Genomic DNA, 25778 nt, shown 5'->3' with positions numbered 1-25778 from the left:
ATGATTCCCAGCAAGAACAAAAGAGATTCAGAAGATAGATATATTAATAGGTAAGGTAAAAGAATACATAGTAGTATCAGCAAGGAAAAAGCCATAGGTAAGTAGAGACATTCATGAATAGGATACTCTCTTTCCATGACAGGACCTCTTTTCTTTCTTTAATGGTGATAATAAGTTGTATGTCCATCCTTTCCTTTCTTCCTTTTTTTGAGAGTATGAGTGATATTACTTTCTTAGTATGAGTGATACTTTCTTAGTTTCTAAGAAGTTTTTAAGGAGTCTTTAGTGTCTTGTAATGATAGCATCTGCATAATCTAGGGATAATTGCCTTCTTTCCTTCCTAGTTCCTTTCCTATTTTTCCTTCTTGTTATATTATTCCTATGAGTAGGAAATCAAGAACCTGATTGAATAAAAATTAAGAGGAGTAGATATCTCTTTGCCTCAGTGCTGATTTAGGGGAAATAATTTGTTTTCCTTCGTTTAATATGATGTTAGTTTAGGTTTGTCACATACAGCCTTTATTATATTGAGTTACATTTCTTCAGTTCTTAGTTTGTTCAAGGCTTTTCTCATGAAGAAATACCCAGTCATGTCAGAGCACTGTTTCTGCATGCTGTGAGATGGTCACATGCTATTTTTCTTTTGATTCTGTTTATGTGCTCTATTATATTTATTGATTTGCATTAGTTGAACCATCCTTGCATCCCTTGGTTGAAACAGTTTGATGATAGTGTATGAGATTAAAAATGTTGTTGAATTCAGTTTGCTAGTGTATTAATACAAATTTGTCCCTATATGCATTAAGGAAACTGGTTTATGGTTTTGGTATGTTTTTCCTTATGAGTTTGGAATATAATACTAATTTTGTAATATAATACGATTTTGTAATATAATACTGATTGATGAGTATAATTAAGAGAATATCTTCTCCATTTTGAGGAATAGTTTGAGGAGCGTTAATCTTATTTCTTAAAAATCTGGTAGAATTCAGCAGGGAATTCACAAGTCGTGGAGTTTTCTTAGAGGGTAAATTTCTTATTTTTCTAAGGCAATTCAAGTAGGTTATGGTGTATAAAAATCTATTTTTTTTCAATTTTTGTCACTTATTAGAAAATAAGTTTTCAAAGTGTTCCCTGATGACTTTGTGAATTTCACTTGTATTTGTTGTGATATCTACCTTTTCATTTCTATTTTACTAATTTGAGTCTTCTGCCTCTTTTGCTTTGATAGATTGGCTGATGTTTGTAATTTTGTTTTATCTTTTTTTAAAATACTCTGCAAGATAACATCATTCTTTTATTTTTTCACATAAGTATATTTTTATTAAAGAATTTATTAACATTGATTTTTACATCATATTTCAAATGATGTGTTTAACAAACAAGTATTCAAGAAAGGAACCTCTACATATAATTACTGGCACTTAGATTTTAGAACATAATATTAGGCTGAGGGTTTATATGTCATAGATACATATTAATCTATGTAATAAAATATTATATCTATAGAGTCATAAGTTTTTATGTCTATGTAGTTGTGTTTATATTTCCAGTACCATGTCCATAGCATTGGGTATGCAACTATTGAGTCCTTGCTCTTGTACTGTTTGGATCTAACAGCCACATATTCAGGATATCATGTGCCTTTTGTTCCTTTGGTCTTGACTTGTCTCACTCAACATGATTCGCTCTAGATTCATCCACTTCCCTGCAAATGCCATTATTTTACTTGTCTGTTGGCTATGTAAAATTACATTGTGTGTGTGTGTGTGTATGTCACATTTTCTGTATCCATTCATCTGCAGTAGGGCAGATGGATTGTTTTCATCGCCTGGCTATTGTGAATAGTGCAGAGATAAACATAGCTGAGCAGGTGTCCTTATCATATCTTGGATTATGGTGTTCAGGATAGATGCCCAGGAATGGTATGGTGGGATCGTAGGGAAGGTCAATTTTCAGTTCTTTAAGAAACCTCCACTCTGCTTTCCAGAGTGGCTGAACTAGTTTTACAATCCCACCAGCAGTGGAGTAGGGTTCTTTTTTCTCCACAACCCCGCCAGCTTCTGTCATTGTCAGAGTTCACAATCTTGGCTATTCTTGTTGGGGTAAGGTGGTATCTGAGGGGTGTTTTTGTATGCATTTCCTTTATGACCATGGATGATGAACATTTTCTTATATGCCTTTCTGCCATTTTAATCTCTTCTTTTGGTAAGTCTCTCTTTAGTTCCCTTGCCCATTTAGTGAATTGTTTGTTGGGTTTGGGGGGCATTTGTTTCTTGAGTTTCCCGTAGATACCGGATATTGAGCATTTGTCTGATGTATTATTAGTAAATATCTTTTCCCAGTTGGTTGACTATCTCTCTACCTTTGTGACTGCTTTTATTTGTGCAGGAACTTTTTATTTTTAGGTAGTCCTACTTATCGAGTCTCTCTCCAATTTGTTGTGACCTTGGGATTCTGATCAGGAATCTTTTGCCTATGCCTGTGAGTTCCAGTGTCTCTCCAACTCTATTGTGAAGCAGTTTCAAGGTCTGACATTGAGGTCTTTGATGCATTTTGAGTTAATGCTTGTGGATGGCGAAAGGCTAGGGTCAATTGTTAGTTTTCTGCATGTGGCTGCCCAGTTTTGCCAGCATCAGTAATTGAATAGGCTGTGTTTGTTCAACTGTATATCGTTGGCTCCTTTATCAAATACAACTTGACTATAGGTATGTGTTTTATTTCTGGATCTTCTATTCTGTTCCATTGATTTTTGTGCCAGTAAATACCATGCTGTTTTTGTTATAATGACTCTATAGTAGAGCTTCAACTCTGGTATTTTAATACCACCTGAATTGCTCTTGTTGCCTGGAATTGTTTTGATTATTCTGGGTCTTTTCTTGTTTCATATGAACCTTTGGATTGTATCTTCTATTTCAGTAAAGAATGTCTTTGGGATTTTGATGGGGATTGCATTGAATTTTGGCAGTATGGCTATTTTCACTGTGTTGGTTCTCCCTACCCATGAGCATGGGATTTCTTTCCATTTCCTGGTGTCCTCTTCAGTTTCTTTTGTTAGGCTTTTATAGTTTTCATTAAATAATTCCTTTACATCTTTGGTTAAGTTAATTCCTAAATATTTTATTCTTTGGGGGGCTATTGCGAATGGGATCATTTTCTTGATTTGGCCTTCTGTTTGTGTATTGTTGGTGTATAAGAAGGCGACTGACTTTTGAAGGATAATTTTGTAACCTGCCACTTTGCTAAAGTGGTTTATTAATTCTAGGAGTTTGGGAATGGAGCTTATTGGGTCACTCAAGTAGAGGATCATGTCATCTGCAAATAGGGATAGTTTAATTTCTTCTTTCCTTATGTGGATCCCTTTGATGTCCTTTTCTTGCCTTTATTGCTCTGGCTAAGGTTTCCCGCACTATATTGAAGAGAAGAGGAGAGAGTGGGCATCCTTGTCTAGTTCCTGATTTTAGGGTAAATGGTTCCAGTCTTTCACCATTTAGTGTGATACTGGCTGTAGGTTTGTCATATATGGCTTTAATTATTTTAAGGAATGTACCTCTTATTCCTATTTTTTCTAGTGCTTTCAACGTGAATGGATGTTGTATTTTGTCAAATGCCTTCTCCGTGTCCGGAGAAATTATAAGATTCTTATCCTTAGTTCTATTGATATGGTATATTACATTGATTGATTTGTGAATGCTAAACCAGCCTTGCATCTATGGGATGAAGCCTACTTGACTGTAGTGTATAATTTTTTAAATTTGTTTCTGGATTTTGTTGGCTACTATTTTATTGAGGAGTTTTGTGTCTGTTCATTAGAGATACGTCTGTAGTTTTCTTTTTTTGTTGAGTCTTTCCTAACAAAAAAAGAAAGTAATATTAGCTTTATAAAATGAGTTTGGTATTGCTCCTTCGGCTTCTATTTCTCAGAAGAGTTTCAAAGTGTAGGTGTTACTTCATCTTTAAATGTCTTGTAGAATTCTGCAGTGAAACTATCTGGACCTGGGCTCTTTTTGGTTGGCATTTCCCTCATTGCTTCCACTATTTCATTGTATGAAATTGATTTGTTCAGTTTGTTTTCATCATTTTTCAATGCAAGTAGCATATATTTATTTAAGAAATCATCCATTTCTACTAGATTTTCTTGTTTCTTTGAATATAGGCTCTGGTTGCACTTATTCATAATGGACTGAATTTTTTGGATATTGGTCGTGATTGTTCCCGTGGGGTCTGCGATCTTGTTTATTTGAGTCTCCCCTCTCCTTTTTTTAATTAATGTTGCCAGGGATCTGTCAATTTTGTTGATTCTTTTAAAGAACCAACTTTTTGATTTATTAATTTTGTGTATAGTGGATCTTATTTCACTCTCTGAAATTTCTGATTTTATTTTTGTTATTTCTGTCCTTCTAGTTGTTTTAGAATTAACTTTTTCTTGCTCCTCTAGCTGCTACATGCTCGTCTTCTGTCTTTTTAGTATGTGCTTCCTTGTGGGATAAATTTGCCGCTTAGAACTGCCTTTGCTGTGTCCCATAAGTTCCTTTGTGATGTTTCTTGATTGTCATTTCATTCAAAAAAGTTTTGAATTTCTTCTTTGGTCTGATCTGTAATCCAGGAGTTATTCAGAAGTGTGTTGTTCAGCTTCCAAGTGTTGATTGTTTTTTTACTTTTACTGCATTGTTCAGAACTAGTCTGACTCCACTATGATCAGATAGAATGCATGGGATTATATCAATCCTCTTGTATCTGCTTAAGTTTTCTGTATCAACTATTATATGATCTATTTTGGAGTGTGTTCCATGTGCTGCGGAGAAAAATGTATAAAGTTTCGCCGATGGAAGGAAGACTGTATATCTGTTAAGCCCAGCTGAGCTATGGTGTCGTTTAAGTCGAAGGTGTCTTTGCTTATTTGGTGAGAGTGGCATATTGAAGTCTCCCACTATGATTTTGTTTGAGTCTATCTTGTTCTGTAGTTCCAAGAGAGTCTGCTTGATGAATTTGGGTGCTCCCATGCTGGCCAGAGTAAATGTTATAAGTGTAATATTGTCGGTATTGATTGTACTCTTTACTAGTATGTAATGGCCATCTTTATTTTTATGTACTGATTTTACTGAGAAGTTAATTTTTTCAGAGATTAAAGATTGCTACTCCTGCTTTTTTGCCCGATGCGTTGGAGTAGAAAATTCTTTTCCACCTTTCACTTGGAGTTTGTTTCTGTCTTTGGCAGTGAGGTGGGTTTCTTGGAGGCAACATATGGATGGGTCATGTTTCTTAATCCAGTCTGCTGTTCTGCGTCTTTTGATTGTTCAGCCCATTCACATTTAGGGAAATTATGAAGAAGTGGTCAGTGTCCTTTGTCATTGTTTATTTTTACTTCTGAGTTTCTTTCTCCCTTTTTCCCTTTTGTGTTTAGTGATTTATAGGTGATTGCTTCTTGATGGGGGTTCTTGTTGTTCCGCAATTTGTTCTTGCTTATTTAATATTTTTTGTTATGTTGGTTTAGTGTGCATGTGTTCATACAGCTTCTCTTTGGGATGAAATATTCTTGTTTCTCCCTCAAATGTAAATGCTGGTTTTGCTGGATATACCAGTCTGGGTTGGCAATTGTTGGTCTTCAGGGCATGAATGATATTTTTTCAAGCTTTTCTTGCATTTAGGGTTTGCATGGAGAGGTCTACAGTTATTCTAATTTTTTTTCCATTGTAGTATAGCTCTTTCTTTGTTTTTGCAGCATTTAAGATCAGCTCCTTGGTATTTGGGTCTAGTGTTTTTATTATGATGTGTCTAGGCGAGTTCCTTCTAGGATCTTGCTAGCTTGGAGTTCTGAAGCCTTCAATAATGTATTTTTCCTTTTGAGGTTGGGGAAGTTCTCTGCTATAATTTTGGTGAATAAGGGTTGCATTTCTTTATTGATAAAATCCACCTCTTCATCGATCCCCATTATAAAAAGATTAGATTTCTGAATGCGTCTGCAAGGTCCTGGAGTTCTCTTTGGTGAATTCTGACTGATTTCTCTAGACTGGTGATTCTGTGTTCCAGCTCTTGCATTTTATCTTCCGTTCCTGATGTCGTATTCTCCATCTCAGTCAATTTGTTGCTTAATGCTTCCATTTTTGTTTGAATTGTGGACACTGAGCTGATCATGTCTGCTGAGAGGATAGTAACCTTTTCTTCCATTTCTCTTTTGAATTCGAGGAGCTCCTTGATAATTTCCTGTTTATATTCCTTGAATTGTTTTTGGAATTCTGCTTTAATCTCTTTAGTCATGTCCATCATCATCTCCTTGAATAGAGTTATATTTCATGTCTCTTCAGGTGTCATTTCTTGGGATGGTGACATCTCTCTCATCCCTTCACTCTTGTTTCCTTTTGGGCTTTGTGTGGGACTTTGATTATTTATTCATGTCGTAATTTATCATTGTGCTTTCTGAAGCACCAAAGAATGTTGTTGTAGGTTCACTTTGTGGTTGGTAGGTGGCGGTCTTTACTTGGTTTGGGACTGGTGGTTCTGGGAATCTGTGTATTTGTGTGGTTCTCAGTCAGATTAGTTCCACTGCTGACTAGGTCAGAGTTTGAAGCTTTTACAGGTGTTTAGTCTATTCCCAGAGGTTGTGTGCCACTGCACAGCTAGCTCTCAGCCCAACAAGTGGCCCTACACTGGGCCATAGGATATAGTTGTGTACTTTGGTCTCAGCTAGCCAGTGGATGGCTAGTTTTCCTTCCCTGTTCCCAGGGGCGGGGCCCAGCTCAGGGCCTGGGGTTTGGAAGTTTCTGGGAGCTCTCTGCTAAACCAGCCAGTTTCTGCCCTTGTTTTATCTTTTCAAAGAATCAAGTTTTGTTTCAAAGATTTTTAGTTTTACGCTCCATTTCATTTCCCTGATCAATTTCACTGTGTGCTAATTTTGAGTTTGGCTTGGCCTTGGTTTTCTAAGAGCCTGAGGTACATAATTAGGTTATTTTTTTAATCTCACTTTTCTTTCTACTGCTTGGTCCATGTCTTATAGTCATTTCTAGCCTATGTTATTGTTTAAATATGCTCTTTTATTTTTGCCTAGGTTTATCTCATCTTCCTATTTATACTAATTATATAACTGGAATGACAGACACACACTGCCACTCCAAGTTTTATTGATTGAAATTGGAGTCTCAAGAGCTTTTTGTCTTGCCCTTTTTCCACTTTCTACCTCCTGAAAAACTGAGATTATTTATAGATGCCAGGCACTTGGCCTAATCACCTTCACTTTCTTGCACTTTTTTTTCCCTTTAAATGAATTTAGGTTTGCTTGAAGTTGGAATGAGGGGAGTTAGTGGTTTTCATTCTTGCTCTTAAAGAAACTTTTAGGGATATTCTTAGCACTTAGAGGCTGTGTCTTTCTACTCTGACTACAAAGATGATATTAGCTTTTTGAGTATACTTACTGTTAACTTATAAGACTAGAGGACATTATGAATATTTAAGTTTGAGTGGAGATTTCTTCTCTTTCTCTGAGTGTAAGCTATGAAAAGGGATAAGGAGACACTGGCTGACACAAACAGCAGCAGACATTTCTCCTATCTTTTTAGCAGTGTTTTGGGGTGGGCTTGAAAAAAAATCCATGCTGTCAATTGCTGGTAGACTGAAAATAAGTAAAATATAGATTTATTATAAACATGTATTTTCAGTCATTGTTGGCAATTTTATAATTATAATTTCTTGTAAGATTTATTACTTAATTTTAACACCTTGTTAAATATAGTTTTATTATTATAATGGTTAAGAGCACATAATGAAGTTCATTAGATTAGAATTTTAGTGTTAAAAACATAGGCTTTGAGCCTGTTACCTAAGCCTTAGGTGTCAGTTTCTTCATGATAGATACAATAAGCCTATCTTCAAAAAAATATAAAAACTTGGTATCTGTAAAGTGCTTAAAGTACTATATTACTAGATAAACTTTGTTAAATGTAGAAAACATTACTGATATAAAAACATGAGCTATTTATTCCAAATAACTATATCTCTTGAATTATTGAGATACACACATATATATGAATTCCTTGATTAACCATATTTATATCTTTCTCTATTTTTATAGCTTTTCGTGAGCCTCATTTTTATTACCAGTTCACAGTACGATATCATGCTGCTCCCTGCAATAGTATCTATAATATTTCTTTTGAGAAGAAACTTCTTCAGATTTTAAGCAAGCTAGTTCTTGACCTTTCATGTGAAATTGCTTTACTTAAGTCTGAATGCCATCGTGTTAAAATGCAAAGAGCTGGTTTGCAAAATGAATTGTTTTTTACATTTTCAAGTAAGTATATAAATTATTTTAAAGAAAAACAAGTTGAACATCTTTAAACATAAACATATGTCATGAATTATCAACAGCAGTTTTAGAAAATAATATCCTGTTCTTTACCTTGGCTTAGTGTATTAACTCTCCAGTCAAATTCCTACTGACATAAACTTAGTGGAAAACCTTTTTCTCAGGACCTTGCTGTGATGATTTACTGTGGAATGGAAGTATACTATTTAGTTAATAAGGCTATTATTTGTAAATGCATCTAGTTATAATTATATTATATCCTCTAAAATAATCAACTTACTGAGCATTTTCCTTTTTCTTTTTCTTTTTTCTTTTTTTTTTTTTGCCAGTCCCTGGGTTTTCCTGCATGTTAGGCAAGCACTCTACCACTAGGCCAAACTCCCAGCCCCCTTAGTGGGCTTTTCTAAATAATATATAATGGAGTGCCATTATTTTCTAGAAAAGAATCGGCCTATCTCAAAATACCCATTCATGTTCTACTGGAGGCTCCCCTCCCATTTTATCTCAAATGCAATTCTTTCCGCCTCCTCCTTTGTTTTTCTTAATTTGTCTTATATCAGTATTTGATTATATTTGCCAATTTTCTATATTTCTCTTTATTCTCTATCTCTTCTATTGGTTCTCTTTTTCTTCTTGGTCATTTATGATAAAAAATTCTGAAATATAATTTAGAGACATGAAGCTTTGTCTTTTCTTTCTGAAAATTATTGAGACTTTCACCATTAGCTTTTGAAACAAACTTTGAGAGATCATTTCTTTTATTTCATATACAAAGGCCCATTATTAATAATTCATACAAGTCATAAAATCTTCCTGTGGTCTTTTTAAATAAGTGAACCAGTCTTTAGCAAACTTGCAATTACTTTTGAACCTCTAAAGAAAAGAAATGATATCCAATGGAAAAGATGATATCCTTGTTATTTTTATGCTAGTACACGGGCTTGAACCAGAGCCTCAAGTTCTTGCTTGTGTTTTTTTCTCAAGGATTACGTTTTACCCCTTTAGCCATACATTTTCTTCCAGAAATGGATACAAATATGCTCTTTTAAAAATTGAGTTGTGTATCTTTTTCTTTTTTTCTTTTCTTTTTTTTTTTTTTTTTTTTTTTTTGCAGTCCTGGGCTTGAGCTCATGGCCTGAGCACTGTCCTTAGACTTTCTCAAGGCTAGAGCTCTACCACTTGAGCCTCAGCACCACTTCCGGCTTTTTTGTATGTATGTGGTACCAAGGAATCGAACCCGGGTCTTCGTGCATGCTAAGCAAGCACTTTAACCACTAGGCCAAACTCCCGGCCCTCCTTTTATTTTCTTTTATGGTATTGGGGTCTTGTGCTTGCTAAGCCAGTGTGCTACCTTTTGAGCCATGTCTTCTTTCTTTTGGTTTGTGTTTCAGATAGGGTCTCCTATCTGAACAAGACTTCAACCTCCATTTTTCTGGCTTTGCCTAAAGAGTACTTGTGATTATAATTATATGCCACTATGACCAACTTTGTGTATCTTTTGTTTCTTAGTTGAGAGTTCTTTATGTATTTTGAATACTAGATCCTTATTAGATGTATGATACACAAAACTATCTTTGATTGAAGGTCATCTTTTAAATTACTTAATAGTATTCATGGAAAGTTGTTCACTATTTTGATGAAATCCACTTTATTTTTCTTTTCTTTTTATGGTCTTGGTGTTGGTATCTAAAATTCAAGGTCACCAAGATTTACCCTTTTATCATGCTTCTCTTGAAAGGGAAAAATCATGAACTTAAGTTTATTGGAGGTCTTACAGGGACTTTTCTGCCTGGGCTGGCTTTCAACTGCAGTCTTCAGATCTCAGCCTCCTAAGTAGCTAGGATTACAGGATGAGCCTGGCCATAAATATATAAATATATATATATATATGTATGTATGTATGTATGTATGTATGTATGTATGTATTTACAGTTGAAGTTAGTCTGGGCAGAAACCCAGTCTCCAGTTAACCAGCAAGAAGCTAGGCTAATGGCAAAGCTTGTGTCAGTCTGTGAAACTATGCAAGAGCACAAGGCACTGAATTCAAGGCCCAGAAGTACCAAAGAAAAACAAGCAAACAAAACTCCATAAAATGGAGCCAGGAGTTTTGCCTAGTTGTAGAGTGCTTTGTTTCGCTTGCACAAAGACCAGTGTGCTACCTACATAAAAAGCTGGATGTGGTGCTGTGGCTCAAGTTCTAGCTTTGAGAAAGCCCTAGGACAGTGCTCAGGCCCTGAGCAGAAGCCCCAGGACTGGCAAAACAAAACTAAACAATAAAACATAAAACATATACATCAAAAAGGATATCTATCTACCAAATGTCACTTATTCTAGAAAAAAGGAAGCCATAATAGGCAATAGATGTAAATAACCCTGCAACATGAGATCCATATAAAAGCACCAACAGCTAACAACCACATATTTTCATATTTACTTAAAAGCTACATAAAATTAAAACACCTAACGAAACTATATGATTGACAAATTCAATGCAGTTTTAAATGAAAGTAGAATCACCTTATTAACTAATTTGATTTTTACAGATGCTACTATACTTAATAATTAAACTCATAGTTGATTTAAGAAAACTTACACGTTATTTTGCTTTAATCCACTATTTCTTTGTATTGAGCTGTTGTTTTAACAGTCATGCTGGTTTTCAGTTTACGTGCTTCAATCCTCCTGGTTCAGTTTCCTATGCAGCTGAGAATGCTAATAGTCATCACCATGACATGTGTAAAAGCTTCTTTTCAGGAAGTAAGAATTAGAAATACATACCTCAGTTGTTTTATAAGAATAATAAGCAAGCCAGGTGCCAGTGGCTCAAGCCTATATAATCTTGAGATTATAGGCTTGATGATCTGTGGATCATGGTTCAAAGTCAACCTGGGCAGGAGTCTATAAGCCTCTTATCTCCAACTAACTACACAAAAACTAGAAGTGAAGCTGTGATTCAATTGGTGGAATGCTAGCTTTGAGTAAAAAAGCTCAGAGACCATGTCTATGTGCTGAGTTCAAATGCTAGGACTGGCATACACATGCATGCACACAATAGTTAAAATATTTACTGGTTTTGGTTTATTTTTGTTGGGTTTTGTATTTTGGGTATATTCTCCACTAACCTCCATTCATACTTCCATAAGCATCTGTATGCATGAGTAATTTTTACTCTACTTTGACATGTTTTGATAAAACACTGAGCATTACTAATAGTTTCAGGATGATGGGATTTTTGTTGTTGTTGAGACAGGGTCTTCCTATGTAGTACAGGTTGCCCTTGCCCTTGTAGTATTGCTTAAATGAGCCTTTAATTTGTGACTCAGTTCTCTGCGCTGCAGTGTACAAACTTCTGTACCCATTATAATGACAGGCTCCAGTATGTTGTGCCTTTGCATTTGTGGAACAAAAATATTGTACCTCTTTATCTTCAGTCAAAGCTTCTCTTCTTGCTATTTTTTGTATTACCTATGGATTGAACTGAGCTACCATAAAAACTACATGCTTTTTATTAGTGAAACTTCTACTCACTGAGCAATTTGGACTGTTCTTCTGATATTGAGCAGTTACTATGGTAAAAGGGAGTTAATTGACAGAAGGCTCTCCCTCATGGAGTACTTCTATATGAGTTTCTCTCCAGTGTGAATTGTTTCATGTATTTGGAGGCTGTGAAAAATAAGTGAATACTTAACCACAGTGTTTACCATCTGTAAGGTTTCTTTACAGTATGAATCCGTTCATGTGTTTCAGTGGAAGCATAATTAAAGGCTTCTCAAATTGCTGATACATGTATAGTTTCACTCCAAAGTGTTCTTTCCTCCACTTGAAGATATGAATAGTGAGTGCTTTTCCCACTTATGGATTACATCCATAAGTTTTCTCTCTAGTATAAGATTTTTCATGTTTTCGAGGAGACTGGAATTAAGAGAAGGCTTTCTCAGTTGCTAACATCCATGAAGTTTCTGTCTAGTGTGATTCTTTTCGTATGTTTTGATAGAGTGTTAATAAATAATGACTTTCTCACACTCCTTAAATTTATAGGGTTTCTCTTTAGAATGAGAACTTTCATGTATTTGAAGGTTCCCACATTGCTTACATACATATAGTTCTCTCCAGTGTGATTTTTTTTCATGAGTTTGAAGGCCACTGGAACCCGTGAATCCTTTCCCACATTGCTTATATCGGTTTCTCTTCAGTGAGAGATCTTTCATACCTTTGAAGGTCACTAAAAAGTTTGCTTACAGCAGGTTACAGTAATAATTTATCCATACCCATGGGTTTTACAAGGAATTACTCCAAGAACATTTTTCTTGTTTACAATATGATCTAGTGTCTGTTTATAGAACTCTCCATACTGAATATCTTGTTCACATTTACAGAAAATCTGAATCTCTAGGGATATTTGTAGTTGTATTCACTATTAACCATTTGGATTTCCCTGTTTTTTTGTTTTTTTTTGCCAGTCATGGGGCTTGGACTCAGGGACTGAGCCTTGTCCTTGGACTTTTCTCAAGGCTAGAGCTCTACCACTTGAACCACAGCAGCACTTTCGGCTTTTTTCTATGTATGTGGTACGGAGGAATCAAACCTGTGTCTTCCTGCATGCTAGGCAAGCACTCTACCACTAGGCCAAACTCCCAGCCCTCCTATTTTGTTCTTGTAGAGGGCGGACTTCTGAAGGTTTCCAACATCACATTTCTATAAAGCTTCTTTTGGGAGAGATCCAATGAAGCCCACTCTTTCAGGGTGATGTTTGTAGACACATCCTCCTGTGTTCATAATTGATAGATCACAGAGAAAGAAAATAAGCGATTATATCATTGAAATCAGTATCTATCAATCATCTATCAAATAGAGTCAAATGATACTGCAGAATAATTCATCCTCCTACACAATGTACATCTTCCTCAAAATAACGTGGAATATTTAACAACCAGACCAAGAGACCTGTTTTGAGCATTTCTAGTTTCTGTGGTGACCCTGATTCTCTCCAAGGTTTTAGTGGCCAATACAGATCATGGTGAAAGTGACACAGTATCTCCTAGAAGCATATGGCCTGATCTAGAAAATATTGTAAGTATTTATATTAGGAAAGATCTATTTTGAGCTAGTTATGCATATAGAGTGAGATAGGGCTCAACCCCACAATATAAACCAGGTAGCTATTGAGTTGTCTGTCAAAGGACAGTTTGTTGAAGAGACTTATTTCCACATTGAACAACTTTGATACTCTTGCAGAGAACTGATTAGCATTGATATATAGGCTTAGCTCTGGACTCTGAATTTAAATTTCTTCTGTATTTCTGCCTTTATGCAAGTACCACATTGGTTTTTTACTACAATAGTTTTGTAATAAAGTTTGAAATTGGGAAGTGGTAACAAGTTTTAATTTGAAATCTTTTTAGTATTTTAGAGCCACCATAGCTGTCTTGAATGAATACTTACATGAAATAGCTTTCTATCCTTTCATTTTTTTAGCATTCTACATCTTTGAAAATCCCTTATAGACATCATACAATTAAATCCTTTGGTTTTACTCATTATAACAACCTCTACATTTTAATAGGATCCTTTAAGTTAACCATGTAAATTCTTTCCACTTAGATTTATTGTTAAGAAGGAGTTTTTGAATTTGTGGCATATCTTTGCAAAGAAATGATTTAATTACTTTTTTGGTACATGACTAGCAAGGAAAATTGCTTATAGTTAGGTTTTTAATTTCTTTAGATTTCTGAATTATTTCCCATAATAATTGAAATAATGTGTCTTCTTTATTCTACACATTCCATAATACTTGTAATGTCCTTTGTTTTTGTTTTTGTTTTGCTAGTCCTGGGGACTGAATTCAGGGCCTGAGCACTGTCATTAGGCTTTTCCTCAAGGCTAGCACTCTACCACCTGAGCAACAGCACCACTTCCGGCTTTTCTATGTATGTGGTACTGAGCAATTGCACCCAGGTATTCATGTATGCTAAGCAAGCACTCTACCACTAGGCCAAACTCCCCACCCTGGTCTTATCTTTTTGATAATAGTAACATAGAAGGTTTGGTATAGTATCTCATTGTGATTTTGATTTGCATTTACCAAGGAGAGAGATGTTGGGTAAGTTTGCACATGTATGTTTAAACATTTTATTTATTTATTTACTAATCCTAGGGCTTGATCTCAGGGCCTAGGCACTGTCCTTGGGCTTTCTCAAGGCCAGCACTCTCCCACTTGAGCCACAGTACCACTTCTGGCTTTTCTATGTGTGTAGTACCAGGGAATCAAACCCAGGGTTGTGTGCATGCTAGGCAAGCACTCTACTACTATGCCCGACTTCTGACCATGTATGTTAAACTTTTGTGTATGTGTGTGCCCATCCTGGTGCTTGAACTCTGGGGCTGTGTGCTGCTCTTAAACTTTTTTCCTCAAGGTTGGCACTCTTTTACTAAGATACACCTCCACTTCCAGAGTTTTGGTAATTAATTGGAGATAGGAGTCTCAGAGACTTCCCTGTCAGGGCCTGCTATGAACCATGATACTGAGATCTCAGCCTCCTAAGTAGCTAGGATTAGAGCCTTGAGCCACTGACTCCAACCCTTATGTTAAACATTTTTATGACTTCTTTGGAGAAATGTCTGTGGAGATCTTTTGATGGCCTGCTATGAACCATGATACTGAGATCTCAGCCTCCTAAGTAGCTAGGATTAGAGCCTTGAGCCACTGACTCCAACCCTTATGTTAAACATTTTTATGATTTCTTTGGAGAAATGTCTGTGGAGATCTTTTGATTGTTGGTTGGGTTACTATTTTTTTCTTTTTTTCAAATTGTGTAAGTTCATCATCTGTTTTAAATATTAACCCACTTATAATAGATCCAAGATGTTTTCTCTCATTCTATAAGCTTTTTTGTTTTCTGTTATAGTAACTCTATCCTAAGGGATTTCAGTTCAACATGTCAGTTGAGAATTATAGGCATGAGCCACTGGTGCCTGACCCTTTTCACATTTTTATTATTACCTCTATGTGTTGATGATCAAAGGGGTTTCAGTCCAACATGTCAGTTATAAATACAGTGACTCTTAACCAATGTCACCCCTTCCATGTCTACTAACCCTACGTATCCTCTCAGGTTTTCTGATTCCATTCTTACATATGTGCATTAAATAGGATCACTGTTTGTATCCACCTTTCCTTTTTACCTTTATCTATCCTCCTTTCTCTTGATCCAACAATACATGTTGCTGTTTGCTGGTATTTGTTTTGTTAAACCTTAGGTTGCTGAAAGGAGTTATACCATTATATACCCTACTTTAATCAATATGTATACATTTGTAGACACATATATGCTCATATATATTTTTTCATATATGCTAATAATTTATAACTAACTTCAACATATGAGTCAGGACTCATATCATTGTCTCTCTGACCCTTACTTATTTCACTTAATATAAATTTTTTTCAGGTCCATCTATTTCGCTGCAAAAAGATAATTCTCCCTGATGGATTAGTAAAATTCCTTTGTTTATATTTACCACAGTAAAGGGCATTTGGGCTGAATGTATAACTTGGCTGTGGTGAATAGTGCAGCAGTGACCATGGTTATGCAAGTGTCTTTACTATATCCTGATTTGTAATTTTTGGATAAGTGTCTAAGAAAAAAGAATAGTATGGTTGGATCATAGGACAGTTTTCTATGTTCATTTATTTTAGGTATCCCTAAACTGCCTTCTATGGTAGTTTCAGTCATTCATATTCACATCAACAGCATAATAGGATTTCTCCCTCTATGCTTGCTAGCACTTGTTTGTGTTCTTGATGATGGCCATTCTTACAGGGGTGAGATGGAATCTCAATGTTGTTTTGATTTTCATTCCCTTTATGGCCAGAATGCTGAGCATATCTTCATGTGTATAATGGCTATTTTTTAGTTCTTCTGAGAAGTCTCTAGCTCCTTTTTCCATTTAATATTTGAATCATTGATTCTTTTGGCATTTAGTGTCTTGTTCACTCTGCATATTCTGGATATTAGGCCCTTCTCAGATGTATAGCTGGCAAAGATGTCCCATTCTATAGTAACTAAGGTCTTTGCTGAACAGATACTCTTAGCTTGGTGTAATCTCATTTATTGATTCTGGCTCCAAGTTTCTGAGCCTCTGAAATTCTACTCTGGCAGTTCCTGCCTATACAAATACATTTCAGGTTTTACATTGAGATCTTTCACTGGTTTTAGTACAAGGTGACAGACAGGAATCTAGACTCATTCTCATGTGTACGGATGACCAATTTTCCCAAAACTGTTGAAAAGGCTCTCTTTTTTCCAACATATATTGCTGACCCTCTTGTCAAATATCAGATGGGCTGTAGGAATATGGGTTTATTTTCTCTTCAGGTCTGTTTTTGTGTCAGTAGCAAGTTTTTATTACTGTAGTACTATAGCTCTCTTATGAAATTTGAAGTCTAAGATTATGATTGCTTTGGCTTTTTGGAGGGTAGCATGGTGGTATTGTGATTCCATAAGATTTTTTTTCTCTTATCTTGGTGAAGAATGCCACTGAGATTTTTGATGAATATTACATTGAATTTGTAGATTGCCTTTGCCAATATTTTCATATTTACTGTGCTAATCCTGCTAATTCTTGAACATGGTCCTTGGTGTCTTTATTTCTTCAAAGTTTTATAGTTTTCACTGTATAGAGTAGGTTTATTTCTAAGTGTGTTTTGAAGTTATTTTAAACAAAATGGTTTTCCTGATTTCCCTTTATCAGCTCAATGGTGGTATACAGAAAAGCTACTCATTTCTGTGGCTTGCTTTTATAGTCTGTTGTTTAGCCCAAAGTATATATCAACTCTAGGAGCCTTGGGGATGCAATCTGTAGGGTTTTTTGAGTAGAGAGGCCATATCATCTGCAAATAGGTATAGTTTCACTTCTTCTTTCCCTATTTAGTTCTCTTCTATGTTTTTATCTTGCCTTATGCTCTGGCTAAGAATGTCATTATACATAAAAAGAGGGACTGACTTTGAACTCAGAATATAGCTTAGACTGACCTTAAAATCTCAATCCTCCTTCAACTCAGTGATGCACAGCTATTATCCAGCTATATATGAGGCTCAGATTGAATAAGTCATGGTTCAAGTCCAACCCAGGAAAGAAAGTTCCCAAGATGCCATCTCTACAGAAAAAGAAGCTGCATATGGTAGTATGCTTCAGAAAACTTAAGGAACAATAGGAATTTTAAATGGGAGAATGATAGTCTAAGTTGACCTGGGGAAAAAGGAACAACACTTTATCTCAGAAATGACCAGAGGAAAAAAAGGGCTAGAGATGTGACTCAAGCAGCAGAACATCTGCCTTGCAAGTGGGAAGCTTTTGATTTCAAACCCAACAGATCAAGTGGTTTCATGGAAATTATTAGTTCTTTGAAAGAATTCTGTGAAAAACGTACAACTTAAGTCTTTTACATAGAATACTTCAAGATGATGTAGGACATATGGAACAATTGTTAGATATAGACATTGGTAGAATTATGTAGAAATAAAATAGTGTAGGTAATAGTAATAAAATAATAGATGTTTTTGATTGTTAGACTGAAGTCTTTATACTTATAATCATATTCTCAAAGCATTAAAGTTTATAAAGACGTACAGTAGTCAGCCTGTTGTTTCAGAGTACAAAGTAAATTTTAAGATAGTATTGAATATTAAATATATATGCTCCTGTTAGTAATAAATTTAAGGCTGCAAGTAAGCTTTCTTTTTTCTATATTTGGTGAACAATAGAAATTAATTCGAGTTTTGAGTTATGTTATGATTTTGGTGCTATAATTTAGAAGGATTTATTAATGGAAGTCCTTGAAGTTGTATTTTGGTTCTTACTCCTGATTTTCAAGTCTTAGGAGTACAATGGAAAATTTTCTCAGGTGATCTTCTAGAGATACTGCTCATTTCTTCATTGTTAAATCCTTCGTTTCTTATTTTTTGCACTTCATATTATAAATATCTAGAATAATTCCTGGTACATAGTTTTCTTCTAGAAATTATGAAATAAATGTGAATATTCATGCATTAAAATGTGTAGCATATCAGTTATCATGGCAACTGCCATTGTTCAGCCTCATTTCCATTTCAGTGTTGTTACCATAGTTTATCTGCTATAGTTTATCACTTGGTATATAGAGATTTGAGTATGAACAAAGCTAAATAGGGAATTTAATGAATATACACATACATATATGTGTGTTATAAAAGGTAAACTAATTCTTGAAATATTTCACAAACTCAATAGAGACATGCAATAATTGAGAAATTTAATTGTTTATTGTAAAAGTGGACATTTCCAGATTTTTTAAAGACAAAACAAACATTTGAATTTTCCTGAAGCTATTTAGCACTAGAAAAAAAATGCTTATATTTTTAGTACGACATATTAGTCACAAGATGTTTCCTTGTTCAAGAGCCAATTTAAATTTGTGATGCAGTGTTTAGACCCATGAGAAAATATAATATATATATTTTTAGTTTCATCTTTAGACACTGAAAAAGGATCCAAGCCATGTACAGACCATCAGTGTGAATCTTCCAGAAGACTATCTAAGGTATGTTAGGTATCACTGGAGAAAGAAAAAAAGACTTGAATGAACATGCCCAGTGTGTAAGTAAGCACCTTAGCTATTTGTAAAATAAGCCCCCAGAATTAGGAATTTCAAATATAAAAGTTCACTCAACAAAGAACTTAATATAATAAATACTTAGTACTTTCAAACTTGTTATTTTGTAATTGAGTGTGTGGAAAAGAATTTATTTGGTGCTATTTGCTATTACTCATTAATTTATATTAATCAGAAGAGATCATGCATGTAATTTCTAATAGACGCGCTTATACTAATCTTATCACCGATTTGGTCAAGGTTTTTATTAGTTATAGCAGTTGTTTAATTGATTTTTGACAAAGATTTTTATGTGAACCTTTATGGCATCTACAAATAGAGACAGTATTACTTCTTTCTAATTGAAGTGCCTTTTATTTCTTTATCTATACTGTGGAATAGATGTCATAAGAATGAACATCTTTTTCTTGTCTGTAATCTTTTTTTTCATATATTTTTTATTGTAATTAATAGAAGGGTTACATGATATTTGCCAGATAGATAGTACATTAATTCTCATACATTGATACCCTTTCACATGTCTTGGTCCCCATTTCCCTCCCCCCCACCTCCACCCCTCATCTTGTTTTCCCCCCTTCCCTATCCAATTTCAAATAACCAAATACAAATATATACAGATATATCAGGTAACAAAGTGAGATACTGTAACAATATGAGATAACCAAGGGACAGCAAAAGAGATGAGAGATAACATAGTACCTTAAGAACAACAATCATTCATTATATGGCTTATGTTTCTATAGCCTAGAGATCCTTTCATTTAGCATCCTACTATATGGCCTTTTGTATCAAGGTTTTGCTCTATTGCAAATCTCTGCTAGTAGAGGTTTCTACTGATTATGACAAATGAGGGAAACCATTGAGCCTAAGTTCCTTTGAGTCTGGCTTACTTCACTTAATATGATTTTTTCTAAGTCTTTCCATTTCCTAACAAATGGGGCAATGTCATTCTTTCTGACAGCAGCATAGAATTCCATTGTGTACAAATACCACATCTTGTTGATCCACTCATCAACTGAGGGACATCTAGGTTGGTTCCATGTCTTTGCTATGGTAAATAGTGCTGCAATGAACATTGTTGTGCTGGTAGATTTAGTATGTCCTTGTTTGCTTTATTTTTTGACTATCATATTTGATGTTAGCTCTGGGTGCAAACAAGATGCCTTTTATTAGAATGATAAAACACTTTTATTGTTCCTTTATATTTTGAGTTAGTGGTAAATTTTGTCTAATGCTTTCTCTGATTTTATTGACAATATATTTGAATTATATTTGTTCTTGTTTTATTAAAAACTTTTTTATTAAAGAATTTATTAACATTGATTTTTACATCATATTTCAAATGCCGTGTTTAACAAACAAGTATTTAAGATGAGACTCTCTATATACAATTACTGTAAAAAGTTTTTTTGTTGTTGTTTTTGGGTTTTTTTGCTACTCCTGGGCTTGAGCTCAGGGCCTGAGCAATGTCCTTGGACTTTCTCAAGGCTAGAGCTCTACCACTTGAGCCTCAGCACCAATTCCAGCTTTTTCCTATATATGTGGTACTGAGGAATTGAACCCAGGCCTTCGTGCATGCTAGGCAAGCACTCTACCACTAGGCCAAACTCCCGGCCCTGTAAAAAAATTTTATAGTGAATAATTGCCCCTTTATCCTTTGTATTATTTGAAATACATATTATAGAATCTGTAGCCTTGTTTTAAAACTGCTACAATTGTAAGGACATATTGATATGTAAATTATTTCAGAATTTTTAATTAGAAATTATGTAGATAACTTTAGATTAATGTATAACTGTAAGAGTAATTCAGAAGATTTCATCGTACATCTTGCAGCCATATGGTCCAACACAACTTAGAATGTTGATATTAGCAAGCTCTCTTTTAGTTTTTCTCAATTTACTTGTACTTACTGTGTGTTGTGTATGTGTCATTTGTGTTTTACACAATTTCATTACATGGTAGGATAATATATCCAGCCTTGTATTCCCAATATACCAAGATCCCTTGTGATGCTTTGTTTTTTTAATAGCCATGCCCTCCTTTCCTGATATTCTCCCACAGACTCCTAATGCCTGAGATTCATGAGTCTTTACTATACTTCTAAATTTGGATGCTTAAAAATTTCCTTAGAGAAATGGAAAGACTTAGAAAAAAACATATTAAGTGAAGTAAGCCAAACTCAAAGGAAAATAAGCTGAATGATTTTTCTCATTTGTCATAATCAGTAGAAACCTTGGGCTTCCTAGCACAGATTTACAATAGAGCAAAACCTGGATACATAAGACCATGTAGTATGACACTAAATGAAAGGACCTCCAGGATATAGAAACAAAACCACATAATGAGTCATTGTTGTGCTTAATGTACTATGTTATCTCTCATCTCTTTTGCTGTCCCTTGGTTATCTCATATTGTTACAGTATTTTACCTTGTTATCTGATATATTACATATATATTTATTTGGGAAAGGGGAAAATAAGATGGGGGCGAGGGTGGAGGAAGGGAAATGGTGACTAAGACATGAGAAAACGTAATGCACCTTCTGTCTGGTGAATATAATGTAACAATTAATATAAAAAATATATGAAAAAAGAGAAAGGAGGGAAAAAAAATTTCCTTAGAGGGTTGGGAGTTTGGCCTACTGTTAGAGTGCTTTGCCTAGCATGCATGAAGACCTGGGTTCGATTCCTAAATACCATATACCTAGAAAAAAGCCAAAAGTGGTGCTATGGCACAAGTGGTAGAGTTCTGGCCTTGAGAAAGTCCAAGGACAGCAGTGCTCAGGCCCTGAGTTCTAGCCCTAGAACTGGCAAAAAAATTACCTAGAGATTTACACAGACTTATCATTTGTTAATAGTTGATTTTCATTAGTATAACCGGTTGTTTGACCTGTTGAAGGACCGATGTGTTTAAGCTTCTGTAAATTTACATATTTTTATGGAAAAGAAACTTGAGCTATTCATTTTGTATTGTAGTATAATTGATTTTACTATCCTCCGAGCCATGTATGAGTGAGCAGTTTTTCCATATTTCGCCATTTGGTGTTATTTATGTATTGTTTATGCTAGTGACTTTAGAAAATGTATAGTAGAATTCCTTTAGGATTTTTAACTTATATTTCTATAAAGGATAATCAAGTTATTCTTTTCATGTTTATTTGCCACTGTATACTTTAAGTGTATATTAATTTTTTGCTAATTTTCTACTTTCATTTATTTTTTAATTAAAAGTTTTATAAATTTTAGATAATAGCACTTTTGTAATAGTCATTTGCAAAGCTGTCTTTATAATTTTTTACTGTGTATTTTCACAGTTTAAAATTGTTATGAGATTAATTATATATGTTTTCCTATATTGAATTACATTTTCTTTGCATAGTTCTTTAATTTTTTTTAAAGTTTTACATTTTCAGTCTAAGTCTGTGGCAATTTTATAGTCAGAGTCCCTAAAGATAGGAGGCATGGATGGCCTAGAAGAAGCAATATGGAAAAGGTTTCCATAAGCTTAGTTAAACTGGTAGAGAGAAGAGTTCAGAGGGCCAACATCTGTCTGCATGTACCTTCAATAGAAATCATGGGTCCGTATACAAGCAAAAGACATGAGTGTCATTTGAATGCCACTAATTATTGGAAGGTCATTAGGTCACGGTCACAGGAAAGGAAGAATGATACTTGTAGCAGAGATGGACCTGGCCTCCTGAGTAACCTTATACCCTGTTTATGGGCAATATGAAGTGTCAGGAAATATGAGCTTTAAAAAACAACAATAAGATTTTCTATGTATTTTGACCATATATATGATGAATACCTTTCAGTTTTCTGTTGCTTTCCATTAGTCTATAGGTATTTATGCAAGTCGTACATTGTTTTGATTACTATACTTTTGAAATTTTGAAATTAAGAGTATGATTTTTCTAACTTTATTATCCATTATTAAGATTGTTTGGCTTATACAGAGTTTCATGAGCTTGCATTTTTCTAGAGGTTAATTGGAGATAAGAGTCTGAGTAGCGTCCTGAGTAGCTAGGATTACAAGGCGTGAGCAACCATGCCAGGCTTACTTTTATTTTCTATCCTAAGACTTTGCTGAATTCATTTACTGTAGTGTGTGTGTATGTGTGTGTGTAATCTTACAGGTTTCCTACATGTATCCTGTTATTTGTGAACTGTGATTTTTTTTCTTTTCAGATGTTTTATTTTCATTGAATTGCCTTGTTGCTGTGCTTTCCTGTATTATTTTTAAAAGAAGAGGCAAAACCTGGAGTTATTGTCTTAGTTTTGGTTATGGAGTAAAAAATCACAGATATCAGTATTTAGTAAGGTGGGCTTTTTTTTCTTTTTTTATTTATTTTTTATTGTAATTAGTAAAAGGGTTACATGATATTTGCCAGATAGAAGATGCATTAATTCACATACATTGATACCCTCTCACATGTCTTGGTACCCATTACCCTCCCCCCCCCACACCCCCCACCCGTCTTGGTTTTCCCCCCTTCCCTATCAAATTTCAAATAACCAAATACAAATAAATTCAATATATCAGATAACAAAGTGAGATACTATAACAATATGAGATAACCAAGGGACAGCAAAGAGGTGGGCTTTTCTTACTTGATCTTTATTATATTGAACTACTGTCCTTTTTTTTTTTTTTTTTTTTGCTATTGTTGGTTATAGGACTTGAACTCTGGATCTGGGCACTTTATCTGAGCTGAAAGGCTAGTGCTCTACTACTTTGAACCCCAGTGCCACTTTCGGTTTTCTATGGTTAATTGGAGATAAGAGTCTCACAGATGTAGTGCCTGGACTGTCTTTGAACCACGATCCTCACATCTCAGCTCCTGAGTAGCCAGGATTACTGTCTTGAGCCACTGTTAGCCAGTGAACTACTATTCTTTAAATCCTGATTTTTTGAGTGTTTTGGAATAAAAGTATAATTTAAATGTTTTTCTGCATCAATTTAGAAAAAGATTTTTCCCCATTATATTGTGATACATTACAGTGATTTGTTTCCATCTGTTGAACGACCCTTAAATTCTATTGCAAAAATTCACATTCAGTCATAGTATATAACCCTTTTATTATAGTATAGAATTTTTCTCTTTATTTTTTAGCATAATTATTGCTTGAGTATTCTTTTATAATTTTCTGTTCTCATTGGTTTTGTCTTGCTTTCATATCAGGGTGTTAGCTTTTCTGAGTCTGAAAGTTTTCCCTACTTTTTAGCTTTGGTACAGTAGAGTAATTTGATACTTATTCTGTAAGTGATACTTAAAACCGTCAGCAGGGAAGTCACTTGGTTTTGAACTTTTATTTCCTGGGATGTGTTCCATTACCAAGTTAATTTCTTTTCTAGTTATAGATGTGTCAGATTTTTTATTTCCTCTGATTCAGACCTTGTTTGTTGCTCAATTCATTTAGGTTATTCAATTTGTTGGCACACAATTTGTTTTAGTATGCTTAAAGTTTTAATGAACATATCTTTGAATAATTTAGTGTTTTTGTAGTTGTGGAGGTGTGAAAGTTCAAGCTCAAGGCACTAGCTGATTGTGTGTCTTGTGAAAGGTTGCTCTGTTTTAGTAGATAGTACACTTTAGTGCAGCCTTATATAGAAGGCAAGACTACTCCTTTCAACTTTTTATGTTCAAAATTTCTGTGTATTAATTGTACAAAGTGTTTTCCCTGTGGTGCTTTATATATGTATATATTGATCATACTAAAACCTTCTATTGCTCCCCTTTTTTTGTAGGTCATGAGGCTTGAACTTGGCCTGGGGGGGCTGTCCCTGAGCTCTTCAGCTCAAGTCTACCACCCTATCCCTGAGCCTGGGCATTGTCTCTGAGCTCTTGAGCTCAAGGCTATGGCCCTACCTTTGAGACAAGCCCCACAACCTGTTTTCTAAAGGTTAATTGGAGATAAAGAGTCTCAGGTCATTTTGTGCCCTAGCTGGCTTTGAACCTTGATCCTCAGATCTCAGCTTCCTGAGTAGTTAGGATTACACGTGTGAGCCACTGCACTCAACTATTGCTCATTTTTTTCCCTTGTTCTCTTTCAGTAAGCTACCTTGTCCCTTCATGTATATATACAATGTATTTTGGTATTTTTCAGCCTCATCGTTCTTTTTCCCTTGTCCCCTCTCCTCTCCATATGGTCTCACATTTGTGTGTGTGTGTGTGTGTGTGTGTGTGTGTGTGTGTGTGTATGTGTATGTGTGTATGTGTGTGTGTATGTGACTGTGTGTGACTATATGGATGTGTGAATAGTATGTATGTGTAAGGTATCTCCATATATATTTTTCATACAAGAGAATACATGTAGCTTTCATCCTTCTGAATTTGGCTTACTTGAGTTAACATGATGAACTCCAGTTCCATCCATTTTTCTGCTAACAACGTAATTTCATCCTTCTTTGAGGCTGATTCTCTATTGTATATGTGTACATTTTTTAGTGTGTAGAATTTTCTTTAGTTATTCATAAAGGGTATGTATATTGATTTTATAGTTTGACCATGGTGAAGAGTACTGTAGTAATCATTTCTGTGAAAGTGATTCTGTTGGATCCCATCCATTTATATCAGGAGTTGTATTTCCAGATCATATTTTGCTATTTTTTTATGTTTTTGAGGAACATCCCTACTACTTCTATAAGAACTGCATAAGTTAACATTTATAATACCCTCTTTGAATACTAGTAGTATATTAAGGATTTTTTTGAATATAAAACTATTGACCACTGTTCACCATTATTTACAATAAAGTAAACAATATACAGTTGGGTAACATTCTGATTACTACAAAGTTGTTTTTCTGGCTTTTGTGGAACCAG

The 25778-nt window shown here is 34.8% G+C and overlaps 1 protein-coding gene across 1 annotated transcript in view; it reads left to right on the top strand.

Annotated features, from left to right (window-relative positions):
• The window catches only part of Zpbp (zona pellucida binding protein), a gene marked incomplete at its 5' end in the record, with an annotated part of 81853 nt that overhangs the window by 26617 nt on the left and 29458 nt on the right, over positions 1 to 25778 (top strand). Inside the window, 2 exon segments of the mRNA XM_090332217.1 lie at positions 8066 to 8284; positions 18802 to 18878. Of these exon segments, the coding sequence (XP_090188343.1) occupies positions 8066 to 8284; positions 18802 to 18878 (296 nt within the window).

Source organism: Megascapheus bottae, chromosome 5 (genome assembly GCF_031878675.1).
Source record: "Megascapheus bottae isolate mThoBot1 chromosome 5, mThoBot2.hap1, whole genome shotgun sequence".
Classification (NCBI taxonomy): Eukaryota; Metazoa; Chordata; class Mammalia; order Rodentia; family Geomyidae; genus Megascapheus; species Megascapheus bottae.
Note: the sequence above shows the minus strand (reverse complement) of the source record. Positions and strands in the feature narration are given on the sequence as shown.